Source organism: Palaemon carinicauda, chromosome 22, assembly GCF_036898095.1.
Source record: "Palaemon carinicauda isolate YSFRI2023 chromosome 22, ASM3689809v2, whole genome shotgun sequence".
NCBI lineage: Eukaryota > Metazoa > Arthropoda > Malacostraca > Decapoda > Palaemonidae > Palaemon > Palaemon carinicauda.
The window spans coordinates 78878910-78900852 of record NC_090746.1 but is presented as its reverse complement, the minus strand read 5'-3'; the positions used below and the strand labels follow the sequence as shown (position 1 = coordinate 78900852).

At 37.5% G+C, this 21943-nt stretch overlaps 1 protein-coding gene across 10 annotated transcripts in view; it reads left to right on the top strand.

Moving 5' to 3' along the window:
• The window catches only part of LOC137616559 (LIM and calponin homology domains-containing protein 1-like), a 103909-nt gene extending 82455 nt beyond the window's left edge, over nt 1–21454 (top strand). For 8 of the 10 annotated variants that reach the window (XM_068346424.1, XM_068346422.1, XM_068346421.1 and 5 more), the window contains 13 exons: nt 452–565; nt 868–1101; nt 10310–10444; nt 12467–12569; nt 12745–12851; nt 13728–13907; nt 16320–16748; nt 17428–17993; nt 18380–18596; nt 19124–19557; nt 19761–19987; nt 20489–20653; nt 21415–21454. In XM_068346424.1, coding sequence (XP_068202525.1) covers nt 452–565; nt 868–1101; nt 10310–10444; nt 12467–12569; nt 12745–12851; nt 13728–13907; nt 16320–16748; nt 17428–17993; nt 18380–18596; nt 19124–19557; nt 19761–19987; nt 20489–20653; nt 21415–21437 — 2934 coding nt within the window. In that variant the 3' untranslated portion in view covers nt 21438–21454. The remainder of the gene's footprint in view (nt 1–451; nt 566–867; nt 1102–10309; nt 10445–12466; nt 12570–12744; nt 12852–13727; nt 13908–16319; nt 16749–17427; nt 17994–18379; nt 18597–19123; nt 19558–19760; nt 19988–20488; nt 20654–21414) is intronic. The other 2 variants (XM_068346425.1, XM_068346430.1) reach the window with 2 other exon arrangements.
• Nucleotides 21455–21943: the final 489 nt, after the last annotated feature.

The window sequence follows — 21943 nt, the reverse complement described above, 5'->3', positions numbered from 1 at the left end:
GTTAGATTTGATTGGGATTCTTTACCTTTTAGTTAAGAATATCACTATTGTTCTTTTTCACCATCAAAAAGAAAGTAATGGTACTGAAACTGATCTGTCTGATAAAAAACTTGTGATATAAATTTCCCTCAAGTCATCATAGATAATTCAATTGATGGTGTGTAAAATTGTGCATCGTTATATGCTTAGGTTAGACATTGCGTGTGTTGAGGTTATTTGGCAGTTTTATGCACTGGTACTACTCTTACATCTTTTGTTTTAATCATTTAACACTTGATTCTTATATTTTATGGTTATATAGACCTTTTGATTTTATATAATTTTGACCCTCTGACATTTACACAATGCAAGTGGATGGATTGATATGGTTTTGGTGTTTCGTTGTGTGCAGTGTTATTTTATTGATTATTTTAGCTTTCTTTTTATTTAGTGCTTAACAAATCTCACGCAGGTAATCAGGGATTATGAACAAGTTGGTGGATCATACGAGGATTCGTCAGACCATGCAGAGAATATTTATGAGAACATTACAGACGAACCTATGTATGAAAACATTTACGAAAAGGTAAACTGTGAGAAGAAACCTAACAGAAGTTGCCTTCTTTTTTTGGGGGAAAACATTCATATTTGTTGATTTGTGTGTAATAATAAGTCCCTTAACAGTAGGGAACCTGTTTTCTTTTGATAATAAATTGCTTAAACTTTGCATCCTAAAAGCCTTATTATAGTGTGTATGCTATAAACTAAGGTAACAATTAAAGATTACCATTTATTATGAATTAAATATTGGAGCTATGCTTGAAATAATTATCTTAAGGCTTCTCTGAATGCTAAGCATTTAAGCCTTGAGGTCTTTATTCCTCGTAGGTAAATGACGAGAGCAACTCTAACTCTGAGAATGAGCCTCTCAATGAGCCCCACTATCAGACGCTAGAGGAAGTGAGGGAGGAAGTTAAAACTGTTGCTGAAGAAGTCAAGGTTCCGTCTCCTGAGCCACCGGCGTCATTGCCTCCTGCACCATTGCCACCGGTGTCATTGCCTCCTGCACCATTGCCTCCGGCTCCTGTAGAAGAACCATGCCCTATTATTGAGGCCCCTGAGGTATGCACCTAGAGTTAACATTGTAAATTTTAACCTTATCGTTTAGCATATTATCAGTCTCATGTATCATGTCATTCCACAAAAAGCATTACTTTATTGTATAGTATAATTTTAGTACTTCAGTAATTCTTTACTCTTCTTCAGTTACTGTGCTTTTATGTACTTGTGAACATAGATTGTTACATGATAAAAATAATCACCTGAATATCTTTGGAAGATATTAGAACATGTTATTCATTAATAATTTGTTGATGTTAATTCAATTTCATTGCAATTAATCAGCTTGTAGCTGGTATGGTGGTGAAATATGTAAGGTGCTTAAATAAGAAGTGCTTTTAAGTTCATTAGACTAACATTTTTTAAACAATTTCTTAACAAATAATTAGATTAGAAAATGCACCTAAATTATTATTAATACTTTTAAGATAATTTTTAGAGTTAGGTATGCTAACAGCGGTAAGCAGTTTATAATGCAGTACAGTACAGTACAAGGTTTCAATACAGATATTAGCAATTTTATTAAGTAATTTTCAATATTAAACTTACCCGATAATCATGTAGCTGTCAACTCCGTTGCCCGACAGAATTCTATGGAGGGATACGCCAGCTATCACAATACTAGAAGGGGGTGTACTTACCAGCGCCACCTGTGGCCAGGTACTCAAGTACTTCTTGTTGACACCTCCTCAATTATTCCTCTGTCGTGCTTCCGGCAAGACGTTCTGGGATACGCCATGTTCTTGGAGTATTTTCACGACTTTGGTGAAGTATTTCTCTTTGATTTCGGCTGTCGCTTTACTGGAAACTTCTATATTAGCTTAGTTAGCTTTTGGAATTAATTTGATTAATTATGGTGACGAAGAGAGTATGAACTCTCTTTCACCTTTAAATGGCCGACCCTTCCCTTAGACGGAAGTGTTGGTGTCTAAGAGAGTATAGACTCTCTTTCTTAATTTTGCATAACAAAAGTTATAGATTTATTTTATATCTCTCCGCCTCTTATAGGCCTCTTCGATTAACTTTCTTTTTTTATAAACTTATTAAAATTAAATTTTATATTTGTTTATATTCGACCTTCCTAATAGTAGGCGGTCTTTTCTTGGTACCGAAGTTAATTAACATTGAGCCCGTCATTTCGGTTTTACCTGTTAACATATTATGCTATTTTAATGTCTTTGAAAGAATTTCTTTGATAGTCTAGTACTGTTTTCAAAGTTGAACTAACGTTTTGTTTTGTCTCTGCAGTTGTTGACGTTCAGAACGTTCAACTTGCGCTCTATCGTTACGATAGAGAAAGAATTTTCACGGTTTCACGTTGCAGTAAGAGTAACCGTGTCTAGCGTTTTGTTCATTCTTTCTTAACTTAATGGTTTTAATCCTAATAAAGGAACTTTTCATTTTGGGAAATATTTCAGTTTTTTCCTTTAACAATAATATGTTTTAACGATATATATGATTGGGCTCTTCTCTCAGGTTCTAAGTCAAGAGAGAGAGAGAGAGAGAGAGAGAGATAGAGACGGAGGGAGAAAGAGGAGGATAAACGTTTCATTCAAGCGAGTAACGTTGTTATCGTTTTTGCTCTTCTCCCTAGTCTCTTTAGGGGAAGAAGGTAAACGTTTCTAGAGTGATCTAGTGTTTAGTCTCTTTCCAGCCACTGAATTATTTATCTTTCATTAGATTTTTCTGTTACATTGTAATTCTGTTTTCGCAATTACTAACTTTTGAGAAAGGATAGAATTGCGTGTTTCAGGTACAAACCACTTAAAGTTTCGAGTTCAGTGAAATAAGTGCAAACAGAAAATCAAAGTGATAAGTGATTAGCGCAAAGTGTGTCAGTGTTGTGCGTGAGGGTACTTCTGTGCGCGCCAGTCGTCCTCCCAGTCCGGGACCTCTTGCAAGCTCCCAAGCCCAGGGGAGAAGCAATGTCGAAGGACAAAAGGGTTCAGCAGGCCTTGATCGGCGCACAGAAGTATCCTCGGTGGTTGTGGGCGTGTCTTACCGAGACCGTCACTCCCACCCGCAGACGATTGAGCCCTTATTTTGCTCGTCTGCAGAAGAAATATAGGGGAGAAAACGCTGGTCTCAGGTCTCAAGACCTCTTAAACGTAAATTCCAGACCTATGCCAGACGTACGAAGTTAGAGTTCAACAACCCGGATGCAGTCATTGGGTTAGCTCTGACTCTCCTCAGTCATCAGTTGAATGCACTCCGCCTAAGAGGAGTAAGGTTCTGCCGCAACAGATCTCTGCTGTTAAGGCTTTACCTCAGCAGACCTTAGTGTCTGCCGACCCCAAGTGGACTCTACTACAGTCCATGCAAGCACAGCTTTCGGACTTGATGCGTGAGTGTCGGGCTGAGAGTGTTGCGCCTCCGCCTCCGCCTACACTCCCTCCGCCTGCGCTCGCTCCGCCTGATCGCAGTACCACCTGCCAGGCGTACGATGTTGAGCCACGTTCTGAGTTTGCTGTTCCCAGTGGTGTTCAGCCTCCGCCTTCCTTAAGGCAACCTTTACAATGGGATCAGGAGGATTATACCTCTCTTCCTCCGCCTCCACTTGCTGCTCCACCAGTGATGCAACACTCGGTTGAGGTACAACAACCTCTCCCGTCCATGAGTCAGTCTCCTCAGCTCTCGCTGCAGCGAGCGCAACCCTCCACAAGGCAAGCACCACAACACCTTAGCCTTGCGCCTCAGGAGCCTCAGCTTGCGAGACATTTACCTTGTTCTGCGCAGCCTCTACCTCATCGCGCTCCGCTCACACCACAGGAACTGGAACTTGCTACTCCGCTTCCGCCAACCGCTCAGCAAGCGCAACCCTTGGGTTCAACCACTCATGCTAGGAGTCAGCCTCCTCCACCCATGCGCCTTCCTTCTGCTTGTCTTTTATTCAGCCTTTGCAGACTGAGCCTCAGGTGTTCCCTCAACAGAGTCTTGAAGAGGAAACCACAACTATTGTTGTTCCAGCTCGTTCTGACTCTGCTGTTCAGCATACCTTACCTCCATTTTCAAACCTTATGATAATGGAGGTTATTTGTATTACTTATAAAAATATATTTGTATTCCTTGCAATATATTTTTAACAATATCGCAAAATATGGCAAAAATATGAATCATGAGTTATGAATGTAAGGTAAATATTATGTTGATATTAAAACCCCATGCAAGCATGCATAAAGCACTCTAGCACTGGTCATGGAATTTCTGAGAAATGTTAAACGCCATGCACACGCTCTGCTTACCTTACAGCATGCTCTACATACAGCATGCTCTGCTTACAGCATGCTCTGCTTACTACATGCTCTGCATACAGCATGCTCTGCATTCAGCATGCTCTGCATACAACATGCTCTACATTCAGCATGCTCTGCATACAGCATGCTCTGCATACAACATGCTCTGCATACAGCATGCTCTGCATTCAGCATGCTCTGCATACAACATGCTGTGCATACAGCATGCTCTGCATTCAGCATGCTCTGCATACAACATGCTCTACATACAGCATGCTCTGCATACAGCATACTCTGCATACAACATGCTCTGCATACCTTACCGCATGCTTCTCAGTCACACATCTTTGGTTGTTGCCAACTCACTAGACTGTCAAGCAGTTTCATAACGTTGCCTTCTAGTCTGCTGCTTTTGCACCAGTGAACCCTCACTGAGAGAACTTAGCTTTTCTAGGATATGGTCCCTGTAGATGAGAAAGTTCTTTTCTCCCTCCTTCTGATATTCCCTTGAGGACTCTGTCATTTGGAGGGAGCCTTTAGCTGCATAGCCTCTTATGGACTTTTATTTAAGCATAACATGCTTCCAGGGAAGGTAATGGTTCCACTTCAGTCGCTAATCCCGTCTGTTACCACACCTGCTCCCATAGACCTTGAGCTGTGTTGCAAGACATGCAGTCCAAGCTTAGTCCTTGTTAGAGGATTTTTTGTTTACGGAGTCAATGTGTCACGGGGAAGACGTTCAACAACCAACAGAAGTGACTTGTTGTGACGCAGTGCGGCAACCTCAGCAACCCGATAAGGAGTTGTCTGTACGACCCAGACAGTCTAGACAGATTCGGGTTGTCACTGTACTTCCTCGCTTGCCCATGATTGACAGTTCACAGACTGTGCAGCAGTACCATGATCTTGTGTCCGGCTCCGTCAGACGACTGGCTTTTAAGAGCTCCCACAAGTCGTCGCTGTCTGGAGATTTTCAAATGGACTATGGATCTGACCAAGGAACTGGGCCTCCTGGTCAATTTTGAGGAGTCTCAGCTCGTCCCATCCCAGACCATTGTCTCCTTGGGTATGGATCTTCAGAGTCGAGCTTTTCGGACTTTTCCGTCGGCCCCAAGGATCTTCCAAGCCCTAGAATGCATCCAGAGCATGCTGAGAAGGAACCGATGCTCAGTCAGGTAGTGGATGAGTCTAACAGGGACACTTTCATCGCTGGCCCTGTTCATCGTGTTAGGGAGACTCCACCTCCCCCCCCCTTCAGTATCATCTAGTTGCTCACTGGATAAGGACATGACGCTAGAGACGGTCTCAGTTCCTGTTTCCGAAGAGAGGAGGTCTTCTCTCGCGTGGTGTAAGAACAGCTTTCTTCTCAAGGAAGTCTATTTGGCTGTTCAGAAACACGACCGCCGTCTCCTCTCGGACGCATCAGACACGGGCTGGGGTGCGACTTTGGACGGACAAGAATGCTCGGGAACATGGAATCAGGAGCAAAGGACACCTCACATCAATTGCAAGGAGTTGTTGGCGGTTATTCTGGCCTTGATAAACTTCAAGTCCCTCCAGCTTAACAAAGTGGTGGAGGTGGACTCTGACAACACCACAGCCCTGGCTTACATCTTCAAGCAGGGAGGGACTCTTTCGTGGAAGTTGTTCTAGATCGCAAGGGACCTACTCATCTGGTCTAAAGATCGAAAGCTAACTGGTAACGAGGTTCATTCAGGGCGGTATGAATGTCATGGCAGATCACCTCAGACGGAAGGGTCAGGTCATCCCCACAGAGTGGACCCTTCTCAAGAATGTTTGCAGCAGACTTTGGGCCCTGTGGGGTCAGCCAACCATAGATCTGTTCACTACCTCGATAACCTAGAGACTCCTGTTGTATTGTTCTCCGATTCCAGACCCAGCAGCAGTTCACGTGGATGCTTTTCTGCTGGATTGGTTCCATCTCGACCTGTATGCATTCCCGCCGTTCAAGATTGTCAACAGGGTACTTCAGAAGTTCTCCTCTCACAAAGGGACACGGCTGACGTTGGTTGGCTCCGCTCTGGCCCGCGAGAGAATGGTTCTTAGAGGTACTGCAATGGCTGGTCGACATTCCCAGGACTCTTCCTCTAGGAGTGAACCTTCTAAGTCTACCTCACGTAAAGAAGGTACACCCAATCCTCCACGCTCTTCGTCTGACTGCCTTCAGACTTTCGAAAGACTCTCAAGAGCTAGGGGCTTTTCGAAGGAGGCAGCCAGAGCGATTGCCAAAGCAAGGAGAACATCCACTCTCAGTATCTATCAGTCTCAAGGGGAAGTCTTCCGTAGCTGGTACAAGACCAATGCAGTTTCCTCAACCAGTACCACTGTAACCCAGATTGCTGACTTCCTGTTATATCTAAGGAAAGTAAGATCCCTTTCAGCTCCTACGATCAAGGGTTACAGAAGTATGTTGGCAGCGGTTTTCCGCCACAGAGGCTTGGATCTTTCCACCAACAAAGATCTACAGGACCTCCCTAGGTCTTTTGAGACCTCAAAGGAACGTCGGTTGTCCACTCCAGGCTGGAATCTAGACGTGGTCCTAAGGTTCCTTATGTCATCAAGATTTGAACCTCTCCAATCAGCCTCTTTTTAGGACCTCACATTAAAAACTCTTTTCCTCGTGTGCTTGACAACAGCTAAAAGAGTAAGTGAGATCCACGCCTTCAGCAGGATCATTGTTTTCACATCTGAAACGGCTACATGTTCCTTGCAGCTCGGTTTTTGCTAAACGAGCTTCCTTCACGTCCTTGGCCTAAGTCGTTCGAGATCCCAAGCCTGTCCAACTTGGTGGGGAATGATCTGAAGAGAGTACTTTGCCCAGTTAGAGCTCTTAGGTACTATCTAAAAAGGTCTTAACCTTTACAAGGACAATCAGAAGCCTTATAGTGTGCTATCAAGAAACCTTCTTTTCCAAGTTCTAAGAACTCAGTTTCTTACTATTCAGGCTTCTGATTAGAGAAACACATTCTCATCTGAAGGAAGAAGACCTTGCTTTGCTGAAGGTAAGGACACATGAAGTGGGAGCTGTGGCTACTTCAGTGGCCTTCAAACAGAGCCATTCTCTGCAGAGTGTTATGGATGCAACCTATTGGAGAAGCAAGTCAGTGTTCGCATCATTCTATCTCAAAGATGTCCAGTCTCTTTACGAGTACTGCTACACCCTGGGACCATTCGTAGCAACGAATGCAGTAGTAGGCGAGGGCTCAGCCACTACATTCCCATAATCCCATAACCTTTTAACCTTTCTCTTGAATACTTTTTATGGGTTGTACGGTCGGCTAAGAAGCCTTCCACATCCTTGTTGATTTGGCGGGTGGTCAATTCTTTCTTGAGAAGCGCCGAGGTTAAAGGTTGTGATGAGGTCCTTTAGTATGGGTTGCAGCCCTGTATACTTTAGCACCTTTGAGTTGATTCAGCCTCCCAAGAGGAACGCTGCGCTAAGTAAGGAAGACGAACTTAAAAAAGAGGCAGAGTAACGGTTCAATTCGACTTCCTTACCAGGTACTTATTATTTCATTGTTATTTGAGATAACTGTTATATGAAATATGGGATACTTAGCTATCCTTTAATCTTGTACACTGGTTTTCACCCACCCCCCTGGGTGTGAATCAGCTACATGATTATCGGGTAAGTTTAATATTGAAAAATGTTATTTTTATTAGTAAAATAAATTTTTGAATATACTTACCCGATAATCATGATTTAATCGACCCTCCCTTCCTCCCCATAGAGAACCAGTGGACCGAGGAATAATTGAGGAGGTGTCAACAAGAAGTACTTGAGTACCTGGCCACAGGTGGCGCTGGTAAGTACACCCCCTTCTAGTATTGTGATAGCTGGCGTATCCCTCCATAGAATTCTGTCGGGCAACGGAGTTGTCAGCTACATGATTATCGGGTAAGTATATTCAAAAATTTATTTTACTAATAAAAATAACATTTTTTAAACCAAAGCATGATTCAGTACAGCTATTCAAAGGCTATAGATTTTTTATGAATTGAGAGTTTTCAAATATTCAAATTGAATTGAATATTTTTAGGCAGATTTTCCATCAGTCTTTCAAGGTGACGAATACTGTTTTTTAATTTGGAGTAATATTGTTTGGTCCTTGTTTGTTACGTCAAGATACTTAGAGAATCAATTTAGTCTAAACTGCTTAATTTTTCAGGAAATTTATATTTGTATTCATCAAATATAATTTGACTTAGTGGGTTTGATTACAGAATTTTGTTTGAATACTATGTATTAGTTTCAAATACTTAGCTAAAGAAATTATTTTGACATTTGAGACTACGAGTGTCTGATAAAGTAACTGTCATCTTGCAGAAATATACTGTATTATTATTGAGAGATTGCTAGCTTTTATACAGTACTCTAAATAGTATTTTTTATTAAATTTTTAATTCAGTGATTTGGTATTACATTATATCCATGTAATATATGCATATAAAGTATTTAGAGGACAAAATAATGTCATATGTAGCAGGAAAAAGATACCTGGAAATCTGCCATACCACAGGGTTCACTTAAGTATTTTGGTGTTATATGATTCTATGAGTCCTATATTTAGATTATGGCTTGCACTGGTGATCATGGGCTGGCGTTATGCATGTGAAATATAGGGTGGTGGTTGGTTGGTACTCTAAAGACCAAATAGTCGTAGCATGAGAAGATATTGCTTGCTCTCTGTTAATATGTATGCAGCGACACTTACATTCACTTAGGATTACTGTATAGTCCTTACATGGTATGTTCATTGCATATTGTTTTTCCTGTTGTGAATGAGTGGCTATGTGTAAAGAGTTATAGTTAAATTTTGTGTACAATATTTGCACTTATGTTTCTTGTCTTGTATTTTTATGGTTATATAGCCCTTTGAGGATATTTTTTAAAACCCTGTGATGAAGTTAGTTAGCAATAATTATTTGTTGTTTGTGCCTTATCACTTTATAAGCTGTACCTTGCTACAGCGCACATAATCTTATGCATAGCTGAGATCTTTCATGTGAATTTAGACTTATTTCAAAATGGTTTGTCTGGTATGAGGGCAAAGTATTTAGTCTCATAGTGTTTTGAAAGGCAATCACACTAGAGAATAATCAAAAGACTTCATTTCAATGTTTATCTGAACCTTTTCTTTTAATCGATAGTAGTCATATAAGTTTTGAGAGCTGGGTAGTGTCGAATATAATAGTTTAATTAGTTACTGCATTTTCTCTGGTCTCTAGACCAATAGATTGTCTTTTACTTCATCTTCCTGTTTTGAGAATAAAATTGTAAGATGCTAAAATGCAAAATATAAAATTTTCAATCAAGGAAACTCGATCAATAAAATCTAATCATAATTTTCAAAAAGGTAGAATTTTAACATACACTGCAGGTAGCTTAGGAATTAAAACATTTCACATGGTAATAATTTTAGTTGTATTTATTTATATTCATCCTAGAGTACAGTAATATAATGTCAAAAAGTATTTATGAAGATTTAGTTTCGAACAGAGACTGTCATTGCAAGATGTAAATAATTATCTTGGATAATAATGCACTTAAGTTAGTATATAGTTTTATGAAAGATGAAAAAGAGTTAAGGTTATTCTATCAGTAATTAATTTCTATCTGTGGTATCAACTTATTTCATCCTTTGGTATACTTATTGTATATTCCGCTGAAGAAAGTTTGAGCATTCAAGTCTTTCCAAATTACACTTATTTTATTTTTGCACCGACTTGTCCTTTTTATTCATTGTTGGCTTTTATACAAACCTGTTCAGATAGATGCACTCTTTCCTGCAACTCTTTTGAACTTAAACTTTGCTTACTTGAAAGCCACTTCATGCATAAATTATTACCAGTTGTACAGCAACTTTTTTGTAAGCGTTTTGAGGGTCTAGTGTCGCTGCATACTTGATTACCAGTTAAAAGCATGAATGGTTGTGGCATTGCCATGGGTTACTCAGGTGCTAGACGTGACGTGGACGGACGGCCCCTCCCAGGCTGCCCCACCCTCGGAGCCTCCTCCCCCCCCTCCCCCTGATGACGATTCAGACGAAGATGCACCTGATCAGCTGCAGAGTCTTCCAGCTCAGGAGGAGGTGGGTTCTGTTAATGCATACATCAATATTTTTTCATATATTATTTATAAGTCTTGTTACCTGTCTGCAGTTTTTTCTTATACAGTATACAAAATGTATTTGCACTAAAATTAAGGTTGGTTAAAGATTTGGTTAAAGAATATTGGTTATACACAGTAGCTTTAAAATTGCACCTCAGCAGATGTGTAAGTATTCCTTGATGCTGTACAAGATTGCCTGTGAAAGTACATTTTTTTCTTCTTTTTTTTTTCTCCAGAAAGCTGAAGAAATTTTTTTTAAATTTTCAACCTATGACGGAACTTTCTTTCCGTGACTGAAAAGCTATTAAAGGCTGGTATTATTGTGTTGCCTTTTTGAAAATTACAGTCGAGTGTAGTAATTTGTATAAGGTTGTCAACTAAACCTATAATCACACCCTAGAATTTCTTCAATGCGCATTTTCATATAGTGCCTAAGGTTATTTGTTTTGTTTCCCCGGTAATACTTCTTACTGTCCCCTTTGTTTGTAATTCAGGTTATGCTGCTTGTTCCTATGAACTCATTAGATACTTAATTCAATTTTCTTCATTGAATTTGGAATGGTGTTCATGATATATTCCAATAAACTGTAAGCAAATTTTTCATTTCAAATTTAATACCCATATTTGTTGCATCTTTAGTATTAAAAGGAATACTTACACTGGAAGCATTTTCTCGTTTCTTCATATGTCTATCCTCCCTCAGAAATTGAGAATCATCATTCAGGTCTTAATTCATTGGTCATCCCATATCAAAATTATTTCCTTTTCATGTGTCGTGGGATGCTGATAAAACTTAAATTATATAATTTTATAAGTATGTTAGGAATTCAACATCATTATGAAGTTATTTGTAACAATTTAAAATGTTATTGAGTGAGATTGGTGTATGTAAATATGCAATAGGAAGAAGCTCTTTGTAATGTAATCTTTAATCTCAATGCAGAAGAAGGAACAGGTATAGTAAATTTGCCTTAATTTCTCTAGGCTGCTGATGAGAATTAGTGACTGGACTGTATAACCAGTCTGTGAGAGTAGTACAGGATGTGCAAAATATTAGACCATGTCTGTATAGTACAAGTATTTGATTATGTATGCTTGATTCTCTTTGAGCTTTTAGAAGTGCAGTACACTGATGTAAACTTTTGTATGATTTAGGATAAAACCATCATACTGTTTCTTATTGCATGGTAGTCAGAATGCAGTAGAAAATTATTTAGCTTTGTCTCATTGTAGGAGAAAATACAGTATGTAGATTTTGACACCTTGTCAGGGTATCTGTAATATGTAGAAACAAAGTATTGCACTAATGCAAAGTACAGTATTGTATGTATTTACAGTAGATGAAAATTACTGCAGGAAATAATGTATAGTGAATATATTATTTATTATGATGTTAAAGTAATGTTGTGAATTATATTTACATTGAGTCAAATGTTATAGGAAATTAAGCGTTTATAATTTATTTTGGCTTATTATATGCATATTTTGTTATTTGACAATTTTGCATACAGGGTAGTTGGATTTCTTACTCTCCTTACTGCATATAAGAAGGAATAGATTCAATATTGGTATTTTAATTTAAGATAATTATTGAATATAATTTCATGCTGCGTTTTAACACAGTTAAGTTGTTTATAGAATGTTGAGGATTAGGGCTGGACAATGACAATCGGCTGACGTCAAATAGATCTAATCTTAATTATTCTAAGTCTTAAGAGGTTGAATTGATCTTAAAAGGTTCAGTTGATCTGAGCTTAAGAACTTAGTTTTGAATAGTATATAGTACAAAATCCATTTTTACTATTTTGAATATCCTTAATTCCTCTTCTGTTCTTTACCACTCTGCTTGGTATGAGTAAATAAAAATAAAGTACTTTTGCTTTCATGTCACTGTTCTCCATTGCATGGATTGTTATGAGGAGGCAAGGTCAACTCAGGTCTAATAGGGTTGCTAGTTGAATGAGCTTTTCTTTATTATAACGTGTAATTTGATTCTGTCTAGGACACTGCATTCACTCGGGAAAATTCAACCCGTCGCATTAAAAAAGAAATTTGGAGACGAAGATCTGACTTCCTTGGGACTTCATCGCAATATATTGAGGAAGGTAATGTTACATATGTATTAGTTATCTAAATGAAACTACCTGAGATTCATGTGCCATTCTAGTTTGATTGATATGATACTGTATAGAATTTTCTTCTACAGTACTGTATTTTTATCAGGTGAGGATACAGAAGTAAAATGTTTGTTTTGTAGTAATTATGAATATTTTTTTCTAGAACCTACTGTGAAGCCTCCTCCAGACCTCAGTGAATTTCTGAGGAAGGAGCGAGAGGTTGACCGTGCGTTATTGGAATCCCATCAGTCCAAGATTTCAAATAAAGAGGTAAAGGCCTCATATTATTTCTGTTTTCCCCTAATTTTGTACTGTGAACTTCACCAATAAGGAAGTTCACATACCAGTTACTTTATAATCTTTATTGAGTTTAGTAGGAATAGTAGACTGATTGTTAAATTACCACTTTTATTGATCAATAAAGTTTTGATACCAAAATGCGTTTAGATCTAAAAGATTAATTTTTTATAAGTCGCGATCTGGTATTTTGAAATTACGGACATTTCTTTTTTTTATAAGTAAATAGAATTATTGCTCAGTTTTGTCACCTTTGGAAGGTGGTGGTTTAGAAAGTTTGGGAAAATGTCAGTAAAGTATTAAGTTTAAGAAAATATACAAATGATTAACTTGGAGAATCCATATCATAATATGACTTCCAAATTATGTAAAATATTTTTGCTAACAAATATTCAAATTGCTGTATAAACGCCTTAGATTTTGAAAAAAAAAAAAATGAGATATCTAATGTGTTTACAACAGTATTCTACTGAGGTATTTCAGAATAACCTACAAAATATATGTAGTGGAATTATGCAAAGTATTGTAATTGAAGTACTGTATAATACTATATATTGGCATGCTGTTTGAAATTTCTGTGCTTACAACAGTATTGTATTGAGGTACTTCAGATTAATCTACAATATTGTATGCTGTGAAATTATGTAAAGTAGTGTAACGTTAAAACTGAACTACAGTATTGTATATGGATATGCTGTTTATAATTTCTAACGTTCTTACAAATGTATTCTACCGAGATACTTCAAAATCTATACACTGGAATGATGTAAAGTAGTGCACTGTAATCTTAAAACTGAAGTACATTACAGTTCTGTATATGGTTACGCTGTTCAACTTTCTTTCTCGTAGGTTCTGAACGAAGAGGAGATTATCCGCCGTGAACAGGAGATCATTGAGAGTCTTGAGCGATCAGAACAGCTGCAGAAAGAGCAACAACAGAGTAAATATGTGTGGGAAGATCCTGTGCATCAAAATGACAACGGAGCTGAAGATATGAGCGAAGCCGATGAAAATTTGCAGTATCAAATGGTTAGTAGTTTTAGATATTTCGCTAACATGATTGTGATAAGTAGCAACCATCCACATATAGTATTCTAGTTAACGTTGACCATATAATTGAATATGTCCGTAGCCAGTAAAATACTTTGGACTAACAGTAATAAAATCATGATAAAACTAGGCATAGATTTTGTTGGAATTTTCTTAACCTGTCTGATATCCATGTAAGCTATTACCTGTCTAGATCAACCATTTATTATGCATTTAGAAATATTCTGTGTATTGTACTTTAAACACTTTATATTACAGTCACATTTTCATTGTAGAAATTGAGGAAAGGATTTGCTTTTGAATTTACCAACATTTTCAAATTGCTTTCAATGTGACAGTTTCATCTCTTTGGTTTACTGAGCTCTCTTGCTCTCTTCATAAAAGTGAGTGAATTTGGGGTTCATATTTACAGTGTTTAATTAGTTAAGTGAGTAATCATTTTGTTCCTTTTATTGTCTTATTTTCTCTCGTTGATCTTTGCAAGCAAAGAATCAGTTTAGAGAGTACTTAGCTAGAATCAATTTAGAGATTTCTTAGTTCATTTAAGATTTCAATTATTTAGGTATAAAGTTCTCGTATTAGTGTTAAAATTGTTTATGAATATTGACTGGCTTTCTTTATATGATGTGATAGTAACGCTTTAGGTTTAGATTATTTTTTTGGCTTTTTTCAAAATGCTATGTATTTTAGAGAGATGAAATTTAGTCATTATACACAACCTGGTGAGGTTTTGCAGTTAGATTTTATGGTAAGGAAGAATGACTGATGATATTTTAATTATTCACTTTACAGTGCTTGAGTGTTGATACTGATTCCTTCTCTCAGAAGTATAATTCTATTCCTCCTCCTCCACCTTCTCCTGTTTCTAATCCTACTCACTCATTAGCATACTTGGAAGCTCGTATGCCAACTCCTCAATTTTTTCCGCACTCTTGCCTGAATGAATTTGAAGAGGAACCCGATTGTCATTTTCGTCACGGTGGCGTTTGTTGCTCTCCTTCTCCTACTTCCTCCTCCTCTGAGTTTCCTGTTTCATACTTTGATGCACCATCTCCTTGTAATGTTTCACATCCTTACATTCCCGAGTTTGATGACATGGCCAATTGTAGTGTTCGTCACGGGGGTGTCTGTTGCTGTTCGCCACCCATAAATGTTTCTGTCCCAGAATGTGGTGTTCCCAGTCTTACACCTATACCAGAGTGCGAGGAGATGAATACTTCACATCCTACATCACCTGAGGCAGATAATATTGATGATTTAACTCCAAAGAATTCTCTCCATGGTCATGTGGCTTTAAGTCCTATTATTGAATCTTCGCACACTACCACACCTGAGACTACAACTAGTTCAGAATCACCATGGATCACATCTCCTGAAGTGGTGCTTACCCCAGCTGCTGATGAGTGCAAATGTTTGCCGAATCATTCTAATTTTGATACATGTTCTAATTGTTTGGAGATGAAAAATTATACTACTTTTTCAAAGCTATCGACATTGGACTCAAAAGAAACTGAACAAAAACCATCATCTGTGCACCAGATGTCATTATCTATAGCTCAGACTAGTCAAAAGAGTGATGCATCTGAATCAGCTCATTTTTCTCCCTGTGTTTATGATGAAATTTCTAATGTTTCTGTTACTTCTGAGATATTAGAATGTAGCCTTAATTCTTCCCAACAGGGTTTACAGTCCACTGGTGAGATATGTACATCAACACCTCAGTCTCTTGGTGAAGCTGTTACACTCACCCCACCTCCTCCCTCATCTCCAGAATCCCTCCTTCAACCTGATATTGAAAATATATCAAATGTTTCTCAAACTCAGGTTGAATTTTGTATGCCTGACACTCCTCGCACATCTGTATCTCAGCCTCCACCCGTGCATGTGCCTGAGGTTTTAACACCCACTGAAGACAGTTGTAAAATAGATGCAGACTCTAGATACAAATTAGAGGCTTCACATACATCTCAACCTTCTAACATTTTAATTGGAAACAAAACCAATTCCTCTTTCATTGTTGATGGAAGCACTAACATGTACCTTTGCAATGTCACACTGAAACAGAGTTGCTCAGAATTCACTAATGTTGGGATACAGCTCAACAGGATTGAAGGACAGCCTAAGTATTCAAATAAGAATTTTGTAAAGAAATCTAAAGTAAAAACAGTAAGATTCAACATTGCCGATAATACATCACACGATGAAAGCGATGATGAAAGTTCACATGATGTTTCCTTAAATGCTGATCCTAACCCTGATGTGCTGAACCCACAGAACCCCTCCCTGGCTAACACTTATATTTCAGATGGAAGCCAGGTGGAAGAATCAGAAAATAACCCCATTTCCACTGTGAGTGCAAATATTACCTCTTCTACCCTATTTCCTTCCCAGGCTAAGAATCAGCAAACACCCTCTGAATCCAATATGGGCACGGAGGTTGCTATGATGGTTCCAGAGGCCTCACCTAACATCCCTGAGAGCTCTCACTCTGTCTCGGAGACAACAGACTCAGAGCCAAAGCAAATGGAGTTTGATAATGTAGAATGTAACCCTCCAACTACCTTTTCATCCCTAAATTCCACTTTTAACACTGAGGAGTCCCAAGCTGAGGTGCTTGAGAAGCATGTAATTGAGTCTCAGAGTGTAGAGGAAGTAACCATGGATCAAGCTTTTGAGACTGTCTCTCAGTTCCAAGCTGAGACAGAGTGTAAGCACTCTCCTCAGTCAAGTGACCCTGACCACTTGGTGGCCTACTGCGGCACTTTGGACTACAGTAGTGACTCTCTAGCATCAACTGGTTCACTGCCAGACCAGTACAAGGTGAACTTAAGATAAAGTAGCACAAGAGAAAACGTTTAAAAAGTTGCATTGTGAGCTAATGCATTTCATCCAAAATATTAAAACTTCATTGCTTAGAAGAGTTTTTTCCTGTATAGTATTAATCCCTGTTTGCTAACAAGATTACGTAATACGACACCTGAAAGGACGCAAACTTATTTTTTTTTCTCTCATTTGCATGTGGAATATTTACAAGTTTATGTGGAATGATTTTTTTTAGTCACTTGCATATCCTTAGAGCACAACACGTTATATCAATACTGTAATAACTTTTCACTCATTATGAAAAGACTTCCAAGTCACTTTTTTCTTGTTTATTCTTTATATTACCATTTGCCTGGTTTGCTTCATAATCATTAAATATGGGATGGCATGAAATATGGTTTCCTCTTGTGCTGGCTTCCATTGCATTTTTATGATAATCTTAATCTGATTAGTAAATAATTTCTTTGAAATATGAATCATGGCTTAGATTTTTATACAATTCATGCAAAATACTTACCAATACAAATTGTCTTTTATACCTTTTCTTTATGGTGATGGTTTATAATATATCAGTTTTAATTTTGCTAGTGTTAGCAGAAATGCATGCTATTCACTATTTGACTCGGGCATTTATAGACATCCAAAATTTTCCTCTCACACATCTTTCATTTTATAGAAACTGGCTGAATTGGAAGAGGAAATGATGCGCCACGATAAAGACATGCTACAGCGAGCGGGCAAATTGACTCCAAATGCTCCTGCACCACAGTCAGGTCACATCCCTCCTCCATCACTGTATGCCAGTCAAGAAGAGGCCTCTCCAAATGTTAGCAGCGAAGAAGTTAGTTTTGACAATTATCCACCAAAACCTACCAGTCTTCCTCTTCAAGAGTTTTACACTGCTCCAACCTTCGGTGGATCATCCCCTCAGTCCACCATGTCTGTGGGTGACAGTGCTGGAAATGCATCATCAGGACAGATGATAGTGTCTTCACCATCTGGATCTCCTTCCCAATACAGCACTCTTGCATCCCCTCATCCATTCAATCGTTCCCATTCTCAGAACAGTATTGGCGGAGCCCCTATACATGCTCCACTGCAGGGCATAAAATCTTCTCCCATGAGTAATCAAAAAGATCCAGCTCCCGAGCCTTTACCCCGGAAGAAGAAACTTCCCCCGCCACCTCCGACTAAACCTCCTGCATCAGATCTCAACACTGTAGAACGTCTTGAGGCAATAAGGTACAGTATGCTTTTATATTATATGTTCAGTATTTATTATAGTTAATATTTTAGGTGGTAAAATTATTGCACTCCTAAACTAAATCATATTTGGTCATTATTTTTCTTTTTCACATATGTAAGGACCTAGTAAGCTATAAAATATTTGCTCTATTACATACAGTATTTAGTGACCTAGTAAGCTTTGAAATTTTGTTTCTAAAACAATTTTTTTTTTACCGTGTGTAATAAGTTACCTGCAATTACAATTACTGTATTAAGAATTTTCATCATTACTTGTTAGAATTGCAGTATGATTTTTGGTAGTTTTCCTTATTTTATTGTATAGAATTTCTATGATTTGTTCTCATTGTTAAATTTTTGCTGTAATTCAATTTCTCCCACAGACTTAGCCGAATGCCCACAAGTGATCTTGGTGTTAATTCACCCGATCACCCCGAACCTCCAGGTCCCTCTGTATCACCGTCAGGACAGCAGATGTCTAAGCAGACATTGCTTGCCCTGTCAGCCATACCAAAACCTCGACTCACTGATAACGAAAGTTGGATCACTAAGAAAAAATCAGATACACGAAGAGATTACAGCAAACATTGGTTGCACCAGGTTAGCTTCTGATATTTTTCATATGATAGAGAAATTTTGAGATTTCATGTACTGTACAGTATATATATCCAATTCCATATTTTCTGGAGAAAAGTCAATATGTTATGAGAGTCCTATTGAATATGTTGTAGTTCTCAGTTTATGGAAATTTTTAGCCTTGGGTTGAAATAACTTTTTTTTAAAACACTATGAAATACAGTACTACTGTACTACTACTACAACTAGTAATAGTAGTAGTTTGAATAGCAGAATGTTAAAAGTCCTTGAGTCCTATTAGGAAAGCAGCACAGTACAGAAAAATTAACTAAGATGTAAGGTTATAATATAAAAGAAAATTGAAAATCACTAAGCAGAATTAGTAAAAAGATAAAATATGAAATTAGAACTATATCAGTCAACATGCTAAAAAATTAAGAACATCCCAAGCCAAAAAAAAAATAAAATCGTTTGCAATTAGGAACAGATATATTTACTCCACTGCACAGTAAATCAACTACTGTACTGTAACTTTTCTTTTCTTCCAACAGGAGGCAGAACAGAGAAGATTAGAGCAGCAGGACCGCGTCAGCCGCTATAAAACTGCTGTGACTCAGCCTCAGTTACCAACGTCACAAAGTACACACTGTCCTTCTCCACAGCTTACATCCCCTTCACAAACCTCTTTCCATCCACCTCAGAGTACATTTATTCCTCAAAATACCGCACCGACTTACTCAAGTTATCCGCAGTCGCTTAAAAATCCATCTCTAAGTCAAGTTACTAATAGTAATAACAATAACAATAACAACAACAGTAGCAATAGCTGGAGAAATCAAGCGACCACATATCAGCCACCAATGCCGGCACCCACTCCAACGGGTGACAAAGCTCTGCCGGATTCCATCATTCATAATTTGACGCAACGAGTCAATAACAAGAACAATAAAAATACCTATAATAACAACAACAATAGCAATGGAAGGTAGGTGTAATGGATTCGTGAGTTTTAATCTACAGTATTTATGATATGCTGTCATACAGTAGAGTGGGGATTGCTCTGTCAAGAAAATTTTTCAGGGACCTGGTATGTCTACTCAGTGCTAGGTATTAGGGGAACATTTGCAAAATAAGAAAATTAATAAAAAATATTTACCAATTTTATTTGACTGTACTTCATCATTTCAGACTGAGTAACTCATATGGAAGTAATTATCGTGATGAAAACTACCACGATTACATGAACGCCGACGCTTTGAGTTCCCCCTCCTCACACGCACCTTTGTACCAGTCTGGGATAGGTCCTGGACAACCCTCTCCACCTTCAGCTCAACAAGAATCCTCCAGTGCGCAAGACCAGAGACTGCTCAGTGTCTCGGGAAAGAAGAAGTGTTCTCATTGTTCAGAGGAACTTGGTAAGATTCATAAAATTATCATTATTATTTATTTATGCAGAGATTTGTTTTGACTTTCAGCACTGGCTATGAGATTGTATGTGGCTTTATGTATTTCATTATGCAGTAAGTGTTCCAAGTATTGCTGAAATTTCACTGTCATTTATTACTCTCAATTCCCAAAAAGCACATGTCAGAATTTGAAACTTGCAGCAAATGTTTTTATGGTGAAAAGGCTGTCATAAGTCTCTATATTGTTTATACAGTACACGACAGATCTATTTTAACATTGTTACTGATCTTAAGGTATTTTTTATTCTTTATACATTACTTCTCATATAGTTTATTTATTCTCTTATTTCATTTCATCACTCTGTTAAAGCACTTGGCTTATAGCATCCTACTTTTCTAACTAGGATTGCAACTTAACTATTACTGTAATAATAATAGTAATAAGAGATTATCCTGTATATAAAAAGTATAGTGTCCCTAAATACTTATTATTTGACTAATTTGTTTTAGGAAGGGGAGCTGCTATGATCATCGAAAGCCTTAGATTATTCTATCATATACCATGCTTCAAATGCTGTGTATGCGGAATACAACTTGGCAATGGGTCAGCTGGCGCTGATGTGAGAGTTCGTAATCATAAATTGCACTGCCATAACTGCTACTCAAATGATGAAGGTAAAAGATTTTAGTTAGTTTCATATTTTCCTTTTACAAAGAAATGTTGTTATTTTTTAATACACAGTGGCTATTCAGGAGTTTCTATTGATCCCATCTGCATATTGTTTATGATCAGGTATTTGCCCCAGATTTGCAAATACCCTTAGAAAAAGTGACTGTATTTCAGTTGTATCTATTTTGTATAACAAATTAAGTTCGAAATTAAACTCTACAATTTCTCATTTAAAGAGAATGTGTTTTAAAAAATCATAGAGTTAAGTCCCCTACATAAGAATAAGTTACACGAGTGGGTTATCAAGTAGAAAGTTCTCGAGTCCAATACAGTATAATCAACTTAGTCATAAATCTCATACCCAACCAACCCTCTGCTCACTATTGATTTCATTCAGCTGATCTTGCTAACACTAGTGATCTACAATAAATATGTATGAAGATTTTTTACAGCCTTTTCTGCACATTAGTGTACAGTACACTAGATATATTGCAAGTGAATTAATTTATATTTTGTATTACACTTTGCATTTTTTTTATTGTACACAGGCTCTTATCTAGTGGACTCACCAATGGCTGATTAAAACTTTTGTGAGGAATTGTAGATTTTTGTTATTAAATTAGACACAAGCTTAATGTAATTATTTAAATTAGGATAGGCAGTACAAGTCTAAACTTTGTCTCTATACAGTATATGGTATATGATAAGCTAAATTGTGAGAGTATCCTGTATGCATATCTAAAAACCTATTATTCTTTGTTTTCAGGAATGAAGTTCAGCAAGGTATAACATGAGCAGAATTAACGTATACTTCTTCGTCTTTGGTGCCAAAATTAATGACATGCCGACCGTAATATGAAAGGCATGTCACCATTGTATTATATAAATATATTTGTTTTGTGTGTATTTTGTAATTTAGCCTCCATTTGTAATGAATGGAAATAAAAGTATTTTGTTTCCCCTCTTCTTTAGAATACTATTTCTGTATAGTTTAAAGTTTTAAAGTGTACATTGAATTAATAGATTTTGTAATATATACAAAGTTATTGATGAGAAGACTTGGAAAATCTATTGAATGACGTTACGTAGATTTTTCTTTCAAATCTGTTTTTGGTACATAGCTATATGTAGGCAGCTAGAAATTCTACTTAATTTATGTATGATCACGTGCACAATCAAATTTATCTACTTTATTATGTAAATTATATATTGTAAATAATAGCTTAGTAAAAAAACAGTCATTATCAGTAGGAGAAATAATCCAATTGATTTTTTTTATAAATATAACCGGAAGG